At 44.0% G+C, this 17,258-nt stretch overlaps 1 protein-coding gene across 1 annotated transcript in view; it reads right to left on the bottom strand.

The window, feature by feature from the left end:
• Positions 1-17,258, bottom strand: part of LOC137509805 (receptor-type tyrosine-protein phosphatase S-like) — a 782,862-nt gene that overhangs the window by 391,737 nt on the left and 373,867 nt on the right. The window contains exon 13 of the mRNA XM_068233857.1: positions 15,138-15,164. Coding sequence (XP_068089958.1) covers positions 15,138-15,164 — 27 coding nt within the window. The remainder of the gene's footprint in view (positions 1-15,137; positions 15,165-17,258) is intronic.

Here is a 17,258-nt window from a genome sequence, read left to right as displayed (position 1 = left end):
GGCACTACTGTGCGTTGCTGGGTGGGAGGATGACACTGGGCACTACTGTGGCTGGATGGCTGGATAGTGTAATGATTAAGGGCTCTGCCTCTGACATGGGAGACCAGGGTTCGAATCTCGGCTCTGCCTGTTCAGTAAGCCAGCACCTATTCAGTAGGAGACCTTAGGCAAGTCTCCCTAACACTGCTACTGCCTATAGAACGCGTCCTAGTGGCTGTAGCTCTGGCACTTTGAGTCTGTGAGGAGAAAAGCGCGATATAAGTGTTTGTCTTTTTACTGTGCGCTGCTGGGTGGGAGGGTGACACTGGCGCTACTGTGTGGGAGAGTGACTCTAGGCGCTACTGTTCGCTGCTGGGTGGGAGGATGACACTGGGCGCTGCTGGGTGGGAGGGTGACACTGGTGCTACTGTGTGGGAGGATGACTCTAGGCGCTACTGTGCGCTGCTGGGTGGGAGGATGACACAGGGCGCTACTGTGCGCTGCTGGGTGGGAGGGTGACACTGCCGCTACTGTGTGGGAGGGTGATTCTAGGCGCTACTGTGCACTGCTGGGTGGGAGGCTGACACTGGGCGCTACTTTGCGCTACTGGGTGGGAGGGTGACACTGGCGCTACTGTGTGGGAGGGTGACTCTAGGCGCTACTGTGCGCTGCTGGGTGGGAGGATGACACTGGGTGCTACTGTGTGCTGCTGGGTGGATGACACTGGGCGCTACTGTGCGCTACTGGGTGGGAGGGTGACACTGGCGCTACTGTGTGGGAGGGTAACTCTAGGTGCTACTGTGCGCTACTAGGTGGGAGGGTGACACTGGCGCTACTGTGTGGGAGGGTGACTCTAGGTGCTACTGTGCGCTGCTGGGTGGGAGGATGACACTGGGCGCTACTGTGCGCTGCTGGGTGGGAGGATGACACTGGGCGCTACTGTGCGCTGCTGGGTGGATGACACTGGGCGCTATTGGGTGGGAGGGTGACACTGGCGCTACTGTGTGGGAGGGTGACTCTAGGTGCTACTGTGCACTGCTCGGTGGGAGGATAACACTGGGCGCTACTGTGCGCTGCTGGGTGGGAGGGTGACTCTAGGCGCTACTGTGCGCTGCTCGGTGGGAGGATGACACTGGGCGCTACTGTGCGTTGCTGGGTGGGAGGATGACACTGGGCGCTACTGTGCGCTGCTGGGTGGGAGGGTGACTCTAGGCGCTACTGTGCGCTGCTGGGCGGGAGGATGACACTGGGCGCTACTGTGCGCTGCTGGGTGGGAGGATGACACTGGGTGCTACCGTGCGCTGCTGGGTGGGAGAGTGACTCTAGGCACTACTGTGCGCTTCTGGGTGGGAGGGTGACACTGGCGCTACTGTGCGCTGCTGGGTGGGAGGGCGACACTGCTCTTGGCTCCCCTCCCCCAATCTGTAATCCTCTGCTACTTGGGCTACAGGGTGATGTGCTCTCCCCCATCCCTCCTGACTTGGCTGCTGTCTTCAGAGATGTCTCGCACATAGACAACAGCAGCGTGCTGGAGCTGAAGAGGGGCTAGTGTGTAGATGGATCATATTATAAAATCAACGTTGGCTATCTATCTCAGTAGGGTGGATTATGACATTTTTCTTATGGTCAAATCTTACTATGGTGGTGCAGTCTGGTGTTGTACGCAAAACCTTCATTTTATTGCAAGGTGTCTTTCATATTTATTACTGAGAAATAAGCATAACTGATCTAATTTATGGATCGCCTGTATAGAAGTCTGCATTGTGCACTAATGAGTTCCATAAAGGAGATCAGTCACGCTTGTTTCTCAGTAAATTATATAAAGAAAATACAGTACATGCACCTCACAATAAAACAAAAGTTTTGTCTGCAACTCCAGACTGCATTACACTAATCTGCACAGCATCAGCATTCATTTTGGTCAAATCTCCATCCATTACTCGAGCCAGCAGTGTGTGTGTGACATGCAGCCCTACCTTGCCTGTCAGGGCTCTGCACTAGAAACACACAGTACCATAAACAGAGGAATTCTCTGTCATCTGCTCCTGGTTGCAGAGGACGTATATGATCCCCAGAGCAGATGACACAGTCTCACTAACAAGCACATTGATACCTGGCTGGCTGGGGGAGAAGACGGCTGTCCTGAACAAAAGAACTGAATATGCAGTTCTCTCTCCTGTTGCTGGCTGCTACTGCCCGGTCTGACTCTGCACTCTGCACGGGAGACTGGGGGCGGGCTCAGTCGGCCGGCTGCCTCTATCTTATTGGCTGGGGGAGACAACAGCATAAAAAAGAATGCTACTTATTTAAGTAAGGAAAATAGAAGCCTAATACTTCTCACTGCATGGCCCCTATTGCAGCCAGCTATTGATTATTTATTTTGATAAATGCCTGTCCCAAAAGGACAGGCAATACAGACAGGATACATGTAATGTAATTTGGACGGACTGGCAATCCACAGATGGCCAGTGGTAACCCTGATAAGAAGGGGCCTCAGGGGCTATAGTTCTCTCCAGGGGGAGGTGCCTGAGCATTCAAAGCAACCCCTTTCTGCACGTGCCTGTTCCAGATCATCCTCTGCAGATATTAGTTATAGAAAGCAGTTCATTGCTGCATTGTTATTATATAGAGTCACTGCTGCATCTTTTCACTTTCAGTCATCTGAGAAGCCAACTCAGTCAAAACCTTATGATCCTCATCTGAATCCTTAATTTGTGATTATCCAACACCAATCTTTCCTTGTGCTGTACAGGCTATTTACATGCTATTTATATTATGCATAGAAAATAGGTTACAAAACATAAAGGGAAAACCTTGCCACTGAATGAGTGACTAACTGAATCTAAAATCCTCCCTACTGAGGCGCAAAAAAAAGTACCTGTCAGGGCCCTGTTGAACTTGGCATGGTGCTCCCAGGGCACGGAGCTTGTTGTGCATCCTACAACTGACCAGTTGAGGAAGTCTGTACTTTGAATGCTTATTGTTTTAGCCATCCAGCCTGGCTGCAAACCCCAGGCATGTGTTATCGGATGACATTGTATCTGGCAAACCGGCTGCTGAACTGTCTCGATTGGAATACAAGAGAGCGGTGAGAGAGAGAGAGTTTATTTTAATTCTATTATGGTTTAAATACTGCCCAAAGACAGTACATAAAAATATATCTATACCAACACAGGTGAAATATCAAACTGCTCCGGTCCATGAGGTGTTTGTTTACAAACGTTGGCAATGAAATGGGAAGTGGTTAAAGATTAATCTAATACCTGCTGGAAGTGCAAGTCAGCATGAGTGACATTTACTCACATTTGGTGGAAATATTCACCTATTCATGTAGATTATAAAAGCAACCTCAAAAACATTTTATAATCATGCTGCTTCATAGGGAAAGGGGCAGTTTCCTTTTATAAAACTACCACTATCAATACTTCACATCTGCTGTAGAATGTATTATTTTTCTACTTTGGTTGTCATCAAGAAATGTATGGCTTCTGTCTTACTTTAGAAAGTTTTACTCCAATTACAGGTGTACTGCCATAACTAATTACAATATTCCCATATATCTTGCATTGTAATCCTTATTGTGCAAGGTCCTCCATCATGTCAAGTTTTTGCTCCAAGTAAAGCTTCACCATTCATTTGTAATCTTTCATATCTTTATATGCTATTAAAGAACATCATGTTTTACCTTTAGAAATGAATAATCACAATCATGTGAATGAGAGGTTTATTATACGAGTAAGACTCACAGAGCCCTCTGTATTGGAAAAATAAAAACACATTTGCAATAAATATAGAGATAAATAAGTATGAGCGCAAATTGATTTATAACTTAAGAGTCTACAACTTTTCGTTGTTCACCATTCCCCCTTATATCTCACCCAAAACTTTTTTAAACGCCTACGCTCCTTAAAGGGGAACTTCATCCTAAACAAACATACTGTCATTAAGTTACATTAGTTATGTTAATTAGAATACATAGGTAATATAATCTTTTACCCACCCTGTTTTAAAAGAACAGGTAAATGTTTGTGATTCATGGGGGCTGCCATCTTTGTCATGGGGGCAGCCATCTTTTTGGTTGAAAGGAGGTGACAAGGAGCAGGAGACACAGTTCCAACTGTCCTGTGTCCTGATAACCCCTCCCAGCTGCACACACTAGGCTTCAAATGTCAAATTCAAAATGTCAAAAAAAAAAATTGCACCAAAACAGCAGAACGAGAACAACAACATCAGAAATCCCATCATGCTTTGCACAGCATAAGGGGAAAACTGCCCGGGCAGTTTTCTTCTGTGCAGCTAAAGATGAGGCTTGTATAAGAGAAACAAAGTTCTGATGCTGTCAAACTGTTAAAGAAACACCAGGCCTTTTCAGTGCTGCTGAGTCGATTTTTAGTCTGGAGGTTCACTTTAATGCTTAGCCTGATATGGTGTAAAGGGCGTGCTAAACTTCGCTTTATGATAATGCAAAATCCTAATGGGAAAGGAAGAGTGGCTTTACCTTCTTTTCAGAAATACTGTATAGCAGCACAACTACATCAGATTGCAGTTTGGTTTTCCTCTGACACCACCTATAATCCTGAGTTATATGACTATCGTGCAGATCTCCACCGTGCCTCCCTTGCTCTAGACCTTCTGCGGGGCACCCTGACTCGCGGCCCCTTAGCACACTCCCTCCTAGATCAAGCAACTAAAGTATGGCAATGGGTCCTCAAGTACTTCCCAAGTAATAAAATAGAACTTTTCACCCCCATATGGAATAACCCTAAACTTCCTGAATTTTCAAGTGTCCCAGACCCTCATCTTTGGATCTCAAGAGGCATAGTCTTTCTTGTTCAAATATTAGATAAAGGAGGGCTTCTCCCCCTTGACGTTCTAACTTCTAAATTTGCACTAACTCACCTATTTCATTTCAGATACATTCAGCTGTCTCATGCATTTAAAGCCTAATGTGGTCACAACCCCGTTAGTATCTCCTCTTCTGTTATCCTAGACACTATTAAAAATAATCAACACAAACACATGGTTGGGGAACTTTACTTGATCCTCATTCAACATAAGTCTAAAGTCTACACTACTCCCTCTAGCAATAGGTGGAATGAATGTGGTCTCACTATTAATGACTGGGATGATATACTTCATGCAGTTAGACTAGTCTCACCTTGCGTAAGAGAACGTCTTACTCAATTATATATCATCCATCAAGCCTTCCTCACCCCCCTCAAACTTGCTAAATTCGACTCTAATATCTTTCCTTCCTGTCCTAAATGCTCGTCCCCCACTCCTGCATTTATTCACCTAATCTGGGACTGCCCTCCTGTTTCGGCCTTTTGGAAACAGATAGTACAGTTCCTACATGATAAAATGGGATGTCCTGTGAAGATGTCGGCCATGTGTATCTTAGGTCTTATCACAGACCACTCCACCCATAAAAACACTAAACTATTCATGTCCCAATCCCTATTTCATGCAAGACAAGAACTAGCTCAGCTGAAGTCGTATGCACGATCGTTCCCTGCCACTTCACGGAACGGAGTTCCGTGATTAGCCTGCTAGATGCCGATCGTGGCTAGCAGGCTGTTTGTAAACGAAAGGGGAAAGAAATCCCCTTTGTTTACAACTGTACAGCGCTGCCGTCCCCGGCAGCGCTGTACGAGATCGGCGATACCCAGCCTCTGATTGGCCGGGGAGCTCTGTCCTCTCATAGGCTGATGTCTATAAGAGGCGGAACAGGACGGATCGTCGTCCTTTTCCATAAAGATTATGGAGGGGAGGAGGGAAGGGGAGGAGGGAAGGGGAGGGAGGGGGAGAGAGCCTCATATAGGCAGAGAAAAAACAAAAATGGCCACAGCGATCGGACACCTCAGGCGGCATGTCCCCTTAGGGACAAAAAAAGGAGGTGAGTCCGATCGCTGGGTCTTTAGGGGGGATTAACACTGCGGTCGTCAAGTGGTTAAATTGCTGCTGTCTGTCTAGCAGTGCAATTTCCATTTTACTAGTAATTGAGACTTTTATGGCTTTATAATGGGCTCTGAATATCCTCAGGAGACAAGAATAAATAAAAGCAATACAAACACACACACACACACACACACACACACACACACACACACACACACACACACACACACACACACAAAACCACTTTCCACTATATACAAAACTAAATGGTTATCATGGCTGTGGGCTCTAGCAGCTATGTCACAGTGATACATGAATACATTGTCCTAACTAGGGCCCGTTCAGACTGCACGCGTTTCCAGCCGCGTTTTGGAAACGCGTGCAGGAGGCCGACACGCATGACATCAGACAGTGCATAGAGTGCACTGTCTGATGTTCACACTGCATGCATTCCGGACCTGTGCGGTCCGGGAACGCATGCTGCACGCAGATTTTGCCAAAACGCGCGGCTGTCCCATTCACTTTTCAGTGATGGGATCAGCCACGCAACGCACACAAATGCGGATGGCGTGCGTTCGTACGCGTTGCGCAACGCACACGTTCCGCACGTATGGCCATCCGCATTTGTGATCTGAACGGGCCCTAAAAAAGAAAACACACGTTTTTCATGAGTTCTCCCAACAGAGGTGTTATTTTGACAACAAAATACCTTTTCAGCACCTAGCAAGTGAGAAATTATTGAAATGTAGGAAAACAGGAAGTGGCTTTGGTGCATCTTATTGTGGGCATTTTTCTTTGTTTGCTAGAGGCTGAAAACTTTACACAATACTTTATTTGTTTTCAGTTATGATGAAATCAACTTTCAGTTAACCCACAGTTTTGTTTTTGTATAATTTTTCTTTTAAGAGAATGTTTTCATTTCCTTCTCTTGTTATTTCATTGTGCTTGTTGCTTGTATCAGACTATACTACAGGGCCTATTACAGATATTACTTTTAGCAAATGATCATATTTTTGATAAGATAATTCAGATTGAAAGAAATATCATATTTAGTCAATCCACAACGTTAACAAATCCAACTTACACTTGTATTTGCAATTGTATCTATGAAACTATCTATCTTCTACGCCAATCAACCTTTTCATGAAGGAAATAACGCATAATGCAATCATTTAGGATCAATTGGGTCCACTAACTTGTTTATTTTCAAAATCAGCAGGAAAAAAAGAGAGAAAGCTGGGCATTGTCCGGGAAACTTTACTGTGGCACTGACATTTAGTCACAAAGATCAGGAATGACTGCTCACACTGTGAAGCATAAATAATGAAGCAGTGGAAAAGTTGGGGGTGCCAGGAACCAGCACTATCCCCGTTTTGCATCTAGTTTATTTTCATACAATGCGATCAGAATAATCTGATCAAAACTCTGGTCATTCTGTAAAAAGTGTATCGTTAATGGGCACCTTAAAGGGAACCAGCCTGGGGCTTCCTCCAGCCCCATCAGCCTGGATCGCTCCCACGCCGCCTTTCTCTGCTGCCTCTATGCACCTGTACCGGGTCCCGTCACTTCCGCCGGATGTGGCCAGTTTTCCGCATCCACAGGGACTCCCTCCGTCTCTTTACGCATGCGCTTGCGCAGTACAGAGGGAGTGCACAGCACGTTTGCGTCGACTGGCCCTGACTGGACGAAATGACGGGACCCAGTACCAGCGGATAGAGGCAGCAGAGAAAGGCGGCGTGGGAGCGATCCAGGCTAATGGGGCTGGAGGAAACCCCAGGTATGTATAAATCTATTGATTTATTCGTCTCTGGTTCTCCTTAAAAGTGGCTGAAAAATGACTAATGAATTAGGACTGAAGTCACAAGCATGGGCTACAGCCTTAACTTCTTTAACTGGTTCAGCCTACCGGTGTTTCCACCTCAAGGATGGAAGCAATTTTCCCCTGTCAGCTCTCCTCCCATTCATTCACCAATAACTTTATCACTACTCATCACACGTAAATGATCTATAGCTTGTATTTTTTTGCCACAAATTAAGCTTTCTGTGGGTGATACTTGTTTTCAGTAATTACTCAGCTTTCTATGCCTTTTCTATGCAAATCCCCTCCCCCCCCCCCAAAGGAAAAAAAACACTATTTCTCCAATCCTATCCCCTATAGTTTTAAAATAAGCAATGCTACTACAGGGAGTGCAGAATTATTAGGCAAGTTGTATTTTTGAGGAATAATTTTATTATTGAACAACAACCATGTTCTCAATGAACCCAAAAAACTCATTAATATCAAAGCTGAATATTTTTGAAAGTAGTTTTTAGTTTGTTTTTAGTTTTAGCTATTTTAGGGGGATATCTGTGTGTGCAGGTGACTATTACTGTGCATAATTATTAGGCAACTTAACAAGAAACAAAAACAAATATATACCCATTTCAATTATTTATTTTTTACCAGTGAAACCAATATAACATCTCAACATTTACAAATATACATTTCTGACATTCAAAAACAAAACAAAAACAAATCAGTGACCAATATAGCCACCTTTCTTTGCAAGGACACTCAAAAGCCTGCCATCCATGGATTCTGTCAGTGTTTTAATCTGTTCACCATCAACATTGTGTGCAGCAGCAACCACAGCCTCCCAGACACTGTTCAGAGAGGTGTACTGTTTTCCCTCCTTGTAAATCTCACATTTTATGATGGACCACAAGTTCTCAATGGGGTTCAGATCTGGTGAACAAGGAGGCCATGTCATTAGTTTTTCTTCTTTTATACCCTTTCTTGCCAGCCATGCTGTGGAGTACTTGAACGCGTGTGATGGAGCATTGTCCTGCATGAAAATCATGTTTTTCTTGAAGGATGCAGACTTCTTCCTGTACCACTGTTTGAAGAAGGTGTCTTCCAGAAACTGGCAGTAGGACTGGGAGTTGAGCTTGACTCCATCCTCAACCCGAAAAGGCCCCACAAGCTCATCTTTGATGATACCAGCCCAAACCAGTACTCCACCTCCACCTTGCTGGCGTCTGAGTCGGACTGGAGCTCTCTGCCCTTTACCAATCCAGCCACGGGCCCATCAAGACTCACTCTCATTTCATGTGTCCATAAAACCTTAGAAAAATCAGTCTTGAGATATTTCTTGGCCCAGTCTTGACGTTTTAGCTTGTGTGTCTTGTTCAGTGGTGGTCGTCTTTCAGCCTTTCTTACCTTGGTCATGTCTCTGAGTATTGCACACCTTGTGCTTTTGGGCACTCCAATGATGTTGCAGCTCTGAAATATGGCCAAACTGGTGGCAAGGGGCATCTTGGCAGCTGCACGCTTGACTTTTCTCAGTTCATGGGCAGTTATTTTGCGCCTTGGTTTTTCCACACGCTTCTTGCGACCCTGTTTACTATTTTGAATGAAACGCTTGATTGTTTGATGATCATGCTTCAGAAGCTTTGCAATTTTAAGAGTGCTGCATCCCTTTGCAAGATATCTCACTATTTTTGACTTTTCTGAGCCTGTCAAGTCCTTCTTTTGACCCATTTTGCCAAAGGAAGTTGCCTAATAGTTATGCACACCTGATATAGGGTGCTGATGTCATTAGACCACACCCCTTCTCATTACAGAGATGCACATCACCTAAAATGCTTAATTGGTAGTAGGCTTTCGAGCCTATACAGCTTGGAGTAAGACAACATGCATAAAGAGGATGATGTGGTCAAAATACTCATTTGCCTAATAATTCTGCACTCCCTGTATAAATAAAACCCTCCCATTTTATCTGCCCATTAGTCCCAGCTATCACAAGATTTAAATTATGTTCCTAGCACAATGTATGGCGCCAATATATTATTTGGAAACAAAGGTGTATTTTTTCTGTTTAGGGTTTTTTTGTGTACTGTCAATTGTAAGCCCTTATGTACTAAAATAACAGTAATATACCCTCATGACATACATATAAAAAAAAGAGAAAAAAAAGCTAAGTCCCTAAGGAAACATTTTATGGATTTGTTTAAACATTTTTTTAACAACTGCTTGGTAACTGGGGTGGGGGCTTTGTAAGAGATTGGTTATATTATTTGAAATAATTTTTTTTAATTAAAAATATGTGGTGTGTGTAATTTAACTTTTCGACACTAGATAGAGATAGAAACACTCTCTACAGGGAGTGCAGCATTATTAGGCAAATGAGTATTTTGACCACATCATCCTCTTTATGCATGTTGTCTTACTCCAAGCTGTATAGGCTCGAAAGCCTACTACCAATTAAGCATATTAGGTGATGTGCATCTCTGTAATGAGAAGGGGTGTGGTCTAATGACATCAACACCCTATATCAGGTGTGCATAATTATTAGGCAACTTCCTTTCCTTTGGCAAAATGGGTCAAAAGAAGGACTTGACAGGCTCAGAAAATTCAAAAATAGTGAGATATCTTGCAGAGGGATGCAGCACTCTTAAAATTGCAAAGCTTCTGAAGCGTGATCATCGAACAATCAAGCGTTTCATTCAAAATAGTCAACAGGGTCGCAAGAAGCGTGTGGAAAAACCAAGGCGCAAAATAACTGCCCATGAACTGAGAAAAGTCAAGCGTGCAGCTGCCAAGATGCCACTTGCCACCAGTTTGGCCATATTTCAGAGCTGCAACATCACTGGAGTGCCCAAAAGCACAAGGTGTGCAATACTCAGAGACATGGCCAAGGTAAGAAAGGCTGAAAGACGACCACCACTGAACAAGACACACAAGCTGAAACGTCAAGACTGGGCCAAGAAATATCTCAAGACTGATTTTTCTAAGGTTTTATGGACTGATGAAATGAGAGTGAGTCTTGATGGGCCAGATGGATGGGCCCGTGGCTGGATTGGTAAAGGGCAGAGAGCTCCAGTCCGACTCAGACGCCAGCAAGGTGGAGGTGGAGTACTGGTTTGGGCTGGTATCATCAAAGATGAGCTTGTGGGGCCTTTTCGGGTTGAGGATGGAGTCAAGGTCAACTCCAAGTCCTACTGCCAGTTTCTGGAAGACACCTTCTTCAAGCAGTGGTACAGGAAAAAGTCTGGATCCTTCAAGAAAAACATGATTTTCATGCAAGACAATGCTCCATCACACGCGTCCAAGTACTCCACAGCGTGGCTGGCAAGAAAGGGTATAAAAGAAGAAAAACTAATGACATGGCCTCCTTGTTCACCAGATCTGAACCCCATTGAGAACCTGTGGTCCATCATAAAATGTGAGATTTACAAGGAGGGAAAACGGTACACCTCTCTGAACAGTGTCTCGGAGGCTGTGGTTGCTGCTGCACGCAATTTCAATGGTGAACAGATGAAAACACTGACAGAATCCATGGATGGCAGGCTTTTGAGTGTCCTTGCAAAGAAAGGTGGCTATATTGGGCACTGATTTGTTTTTGTTTTGTTTTTGAATGTCAGAAATGTATATTTGTAAATGCTGAGATGTTATATTGGTTTCACTGGTAAAAATAAATAATTGAAATTTGTTTTTTGTTAAGTTGCCTAATAATTATGCACAGTAATAGTCACCTGCACACACAGATATCCCCCTAAAATAGCTAAAACTAAAAACAAACTAAAAACTACTTTCAAAAATATTCAGCTTTGATATTAATGAGTTGTTGTTCAATAAAAAAATTATTTCTCAAAAATAAAACTTGCCTAATAATTCTGCACTCCCTGTAGATTACCAGGAAGTGTTTAATTTTATTTTTTTTACATTTTCATTCACGATTTTTATTATGCATGGACATTGCCCCTTAACGGGGTCATGTACATTCATTACACGCACTGCGATTGGTACGGGAAAGCCATGTTTCTCTTTCCCAACTGCCAACACAGAAATCCGCTGGGGTGTGCAGGGCTGCGGCCCCTCGCACAGCCGCTCAAACACTGGGCGCTGATATGCATCCAGATAGACTTGAGCGGCGCCTATCTGGATGAGAATTGGTTAAAGTTTATTTAAACTGTCTTGTGGTACATGTATAAGATACACATGTAAACATTTTAGGTGAGGCCATAAAGAAAGAAAATGTAAATTAATCTCACCACTCTGTGTTCTCCAATTTAAAATAGGATTAGAGCTGCATTTATAATGCCTTATTTTAAAAAAGTTCCATTTTAATCACTAGTAGTCCACAGCTCCATTTACTTGAATAAAGTAACAGATCACCAGCTGTTACTTCAGGTTAGAAAAGGAAAAAGTATGTGACCCAAAGACATTCACTGCAGCTGTGTTTTTACTTTGTGGTGATTTGCAGCAAACTGGCAAACAGGGTATTTTACTCAACTATAGAGTATGGTGTTCGCCATTTTGAAAGTGGCAAACGCTATCTAGCAATCTGCAAACGAACAGACAAAGCAGAGGGTACATCTACTAGAGAACTTCCAGGTCTGAATGCGGAAGTGTAAACCGATGGAACACACCACATACTGTACTACATTGGAATGCAGGTAAGTTAACGTCTGCATATCTTACTCCAGCCTCCACCCCACTACTCCATCCTGCACTCTTAGGACGCTCTCGCTTTTCATGAGCACATTCTCACTATCCCTAACATGCGAAAGTGTTTTTTTTTTTCTTTTTCACTCACTCAGAGAGGATGAGGAAGTTTGTCAGTGCAGAGAGGTCAACAGCTGTTTCATGTTACATTTATGCATTATGCTTTTTAAACAATTAAATAATTTACTAAGCCTAGGTTTCCGACTACAGCAGATGCACAATGGTGAGCTCACAGCGTATCCTGCTCCATTTTCTCAATACTCACAGTTGTGTATTTGTTCCACTGTCACTGCCACCATTTGGTTCTCTGATGCCGTTCGGGTCCTGCACCGTTGCTGCCAAAGGCGCTTGGGTCTACTGCAGGGGACACTAGGGCCGGGACAAGGTTCCCCAGCAACAGAGGCTGAGCTTCCAAAGTGCGCCCCCCCCCAAAGTAGGTCATTTGGGTGCCACTATAGGGGCCCATGTCAAAATTCTGAAATTATTAGCCATAGCCTATAATTTGGGCACTGGGCAGCACAATAGCTGTGTTACAGTTAGGTGTAGGTATGGGCTAGGTTAGTGTCAGCGACCTGAGGATTTTCCCAGCCCCCTGTAGGCCGATCTGCTGTTCTCCTGACTGCATTACCTAGTGATATAGAGGTCCCCCTCCTTCCCCTATACAGTCTCCTGTACTCTGTAATGTGCTGCAGTAGATGTCAATGCTCTATAAATACATAATAATAATATGGTAGGACATTAGACTATGACTATGGCAGGATTAGATTGTGAGCTCCTTTGAGGACAATCAGTGACATGATTATGTACTCTGTAAAGTGCTGCAGAAGACTTCATATTCAGAAAAATTCACATTACACAGAAACATTTATATCTCTTTTATACATTTAAATATAAGTTAAGCTATCTTCAGTGAGGTTAAAGTAAACCAGAGACAAGTATTTGGCAGCGGTTTATACATACCTGGGGCTTCCTCCAGCCCCATTGGCACAGATCGCTCCCATGCCGCGTCCTCAGTCTTCTCCCTCTTCAGTAACGGGGCCCGGAACTTCAGCCAGTTGCGGCCAGTCAGTGCATGCGCAGGGCGCTCCTGTGTCTCACCCCCATGGCTGGGAGCAATCTGCGCCTGTGAAGGCGCAGAAGGCTCCCAGACATGGGAGCGAGACAGAGGAGCGCACTGCGCATGCACCAACTGACAGCAACTGAACAGACTTATGGGACCCGGTAGCGAAGAGGGAGAAGGCTGAGGATGGCGGCATGGGAGTGATCCGTGCGGATGGGGCTGGAGGAAGCCCCAGGTATGTATAAAACGCTGCCAAATACTTGTCTCTGGTTTACTTTAAGCATGCATGTGAATCAAAACAGTTCTGACAATACATTATTGAGATCTCACCAGCCTTCTCTTGTCTCTATACTCTGGCCCAGTTGTAATGCACACTATCTGCTACAGATGATCTTTACAACTTTCCTCCATCTGTGTTTTCTTCCTGTTTGTCTTCTCTGCTGACAAGGAGTTAATCTTTCTTTTCCCAGCTTAATCTCTTCATCTGTCTCTGTCTCCTGCATTCCGTATGTAATTGAAAACTGTCCTCTCTGCTTCTGTACTCTTTCCGCTGCTCCACTCTCACTGGGGTGTTTCCTTATCTTTTTTCTGTGCTCTGTCACTCCCAGCTTCAGACGCAATCTCCCTAACGAGCTGTTCCAGCATGTCACGGGCAGCCCAGCATCTCGCTCCAGCCAGCTCTCCCTGGCTTCTCAATTCAAAATCTGCGCGCTGCTCAGTCTCCAGTGATCAGCTGAGAGCTGCGCGTCTGTGTGCCTGAATCACATGACTCTCCTGCTGCTTCCTGACGTCATTTAGGGTCCTGGTCTGCACATTCTCCGTGCCAGAAGCATTAGTACTGGCCAGGGGGAAACTCTGCCGCTAGCTCAGACAGAGATGGGCAGAGATGAGAGGGGGCCCACCACGTCATGTGACAGGTGACGTAAAAGGCCTACCGAACTTTCCATCGGGACTTCGCCGGTGCTCCTGTAGGTTATTAGGTCTGAACACCGGCTCAGTCCGAGCCTGGGGATAGCACAGAGAAATGCGCCCCCTGGTGGCAGCGCTCAGAGGCCCCAGCCTTCCCAGCCTCTGCCTCGGCCCGGCCCTGGGGAACACTCACCGGCATATAGATCGTAGTCATGGCAAAAACAGGCTCCCATTGGATTGCAATCCAAGATAATCCTGCCTAGAAGCAGGGAGTATTCTCATTGTTCCACCACTCAGTGTACCAATGATAACCTTTTCTGTTGCTAGGCAGGATTCTCAGTGGTTTTTTTTGCAATCCAATGGGAGCATGCTTCTGCCAGGGCTCTGAGCTATATAACAGCTGAGTGTACCCTGCAGTGGAGCAAAGCGGTTTGGCAGCAGCAGCAAAGGACCCAAGATGACCAAAGACACAAAAGATAGGTGAGTAGAGCAGGAACATGTACAGCGAGTAACCTAGTGAAAACAGACACTGTCCGTTCTCATAGGTTTGCATTTATTCCACTGGCATCCGTTTTTTCGGTGAGTCTACAAAAATAATGTAGGCTTCAATTTGTATTCTGCGTACCGCACCGGATCAAACATATCTGTTGCAGACTGACAAGTGTGCATCGATCCTATAAATACATTAAAACAGGATCTGTGAACGTGTCTGTTTCTCCGATGCAGAATCGCTCAGGTTTTATTTGTTAGTGGGAACAGGGCCTAACAACACATGAAACAAAACACATTTTTTTTACTACTTACATATTCAGCTGTATCATCTATTTCCCACTGAAAAAAAAAAAACAAGAAAGAGAAAATGTATATATAATATATATACAAACGTCAAATTGCAATATTGATTGTTCTAGCCAACATTATTTAAAATTTAAATTTAGAGCCAAAAAAACCCACCAAATTGTGAGAAGGATGAATTAATTATGCTCCATCTGTGGGACAGCAAAGAAGCCTCCAAGTAACTCAGAGGGCTAGACCCAGGTCACCACTCTCATTGCAAACACCTTATGGTATCAGGTATGTACTGGAGGGGTTTGGAGACCTTTTTATAATTGAAATATAGGAACCAAAATGTTCTTTACTTAAAGAGACACTGAAGCGAAAAAAAAAAAATATGATATAATGAATTGGTTGTGTACTATGAATAATTACTAGAAGATTAGCAGCAAAGAAAATATTCTCATACTTTTATTTTCAGGTATATAGTGTTTTTTCTAACATTGCATCATTCTATAATATGTGCAGATTACACAACACTCAGCATTCAAAATGATTCTTTCAGAGCAGTCTGTGAAGTAATGACCTCTCCTCTAGCAGAGGAAAAGTAAATAGTCCAGGAACAGTTGAGATAATAAAAGTCAGATAACAGCCCTCTCCATGACTAACTTAGTCGCAGAGCTTAATGGCTTGTTTGCATAGAGATAACAACTGGAGTTTCTCAACTCTTCCTGTACTGGAAACAATTAGACTGATGTATCTGATCTTAATGTTTTATTTCTTAGCTGTACTACACATACAAATCATAATATCATAATTTTTTTTTTCGCTTCAGTGTCTCTTTAACTTAGTGACAACTGCAGCAGCGCCTTACTGAAACCTTACTGATCTGATTTACATTGCAAATAGCGTTGGTCGAATAGCTACCTGTTCAATTTGATGAATGTTTGATAGAAGAGGCCCAAATTCTTCGGACTGGGAGAATCGAAGCACAAATTTTGTTCAAATTTCATTGAAGTCACTACCGCCGAATTTAGTGGTTAATAGTTATACCACTGTACATGCTATTATCACCAAATTTGCTCGGTATGTTAAGAAGAAGAATTGTAGTTTTTGAGAAAATCAATGTTAAAGTTTTGATAAGAAAAAATGTTTTTTTTTTTAAATGCAGTTAAATGACAGATACATGTATTCTGCCAGGGTTGCCTGTGGATCAGGGGACCAAGCAGGCTGGTATATCTCACAGTGCAACGAGGGGACACAGTGCTTGGGGGGACCCCACGGCATTTAAAAAAAAAAGGATTATACTAGTGTAAATAATAGGTTTATTTTGCCAGGGATACTTACACAGCAGTATTGCAGCTGTGCAGCGTTCCCCAACAAAAGTGTCTCCACTTTGCGGTGTACAACCGGGTACTGACCCACAGGCAACCCCGGCGGGAAATCCACTGCTGTTTCTGGGGATACATGTAAGCTCTGTCATTTAACCACATTTAAATACAGTTTTCCTATTGTATCTTTTCAATTTTCTCAAAAACTACAAGGTCTTCTTGAAAAATACCCCCCCCCCCCCCCCCCTGTTCCCATTGTTCCTCTTAACATACACAGCAGATTTGGTTATTCTAGCATGTGTGGGGGCTTTGCTATTAACTGCTAAAGCTGGCTGTATTGTTCAATACAATTTTGCCGAATTCAAGATTTCGTCAAGGTCTGAATTTAAACAGCTATTTTCAGGTCCAATATGAGGACAACCCAAATTTAAACACCAACACTATTCACAAATGTATTACAGATTCATTAGACAAACATTACACATTCCTTCACAAGATGCGCATGGAGACAGCAGTGAGTGACGGAGGGGAGGAGTGCTGGCTGGAGTCCATGGCTTAGCCGCACAAATATCACACCCTGTCACTGCATGCATTTGGTAATAAAGAAGTCCTGTTTTTAATGATAACTGGATTCAAGGCTGTTTCTGGATATCGCGACCTGGGAAGACAGGTAAGCCTATGGCTGAAACGCACGATACAAGAAGTGCTCCGGTGAGTGTAACCACAAAAGGGGAGAACAGCTGTTGTTATTCTTCCTTCCAGGTGGTGGCACGTCTCGGGTGAGTGCTGTTTGTTTGAACTGAACTGTTTTTAGCAGTAG

The sequence above is a fragment of the Hyperolius riggenbachi genome, chromosome 1, assembly GCF_040937935.1.
Source record: "Hyperolius riggenbachi isolate aHypRig1 chromosome 1, aHypRig1.pri, whole genome shotgun sequence".
NCBI lineage: Eukaryota > Metazoa > Chordata > Amphibia > Anura > Hyperoliidae > Hyperolius > Hyperolius riggenbachi.
This window is presented reverse-complemented; position numbering and strand designations above follow the sequence as displayed.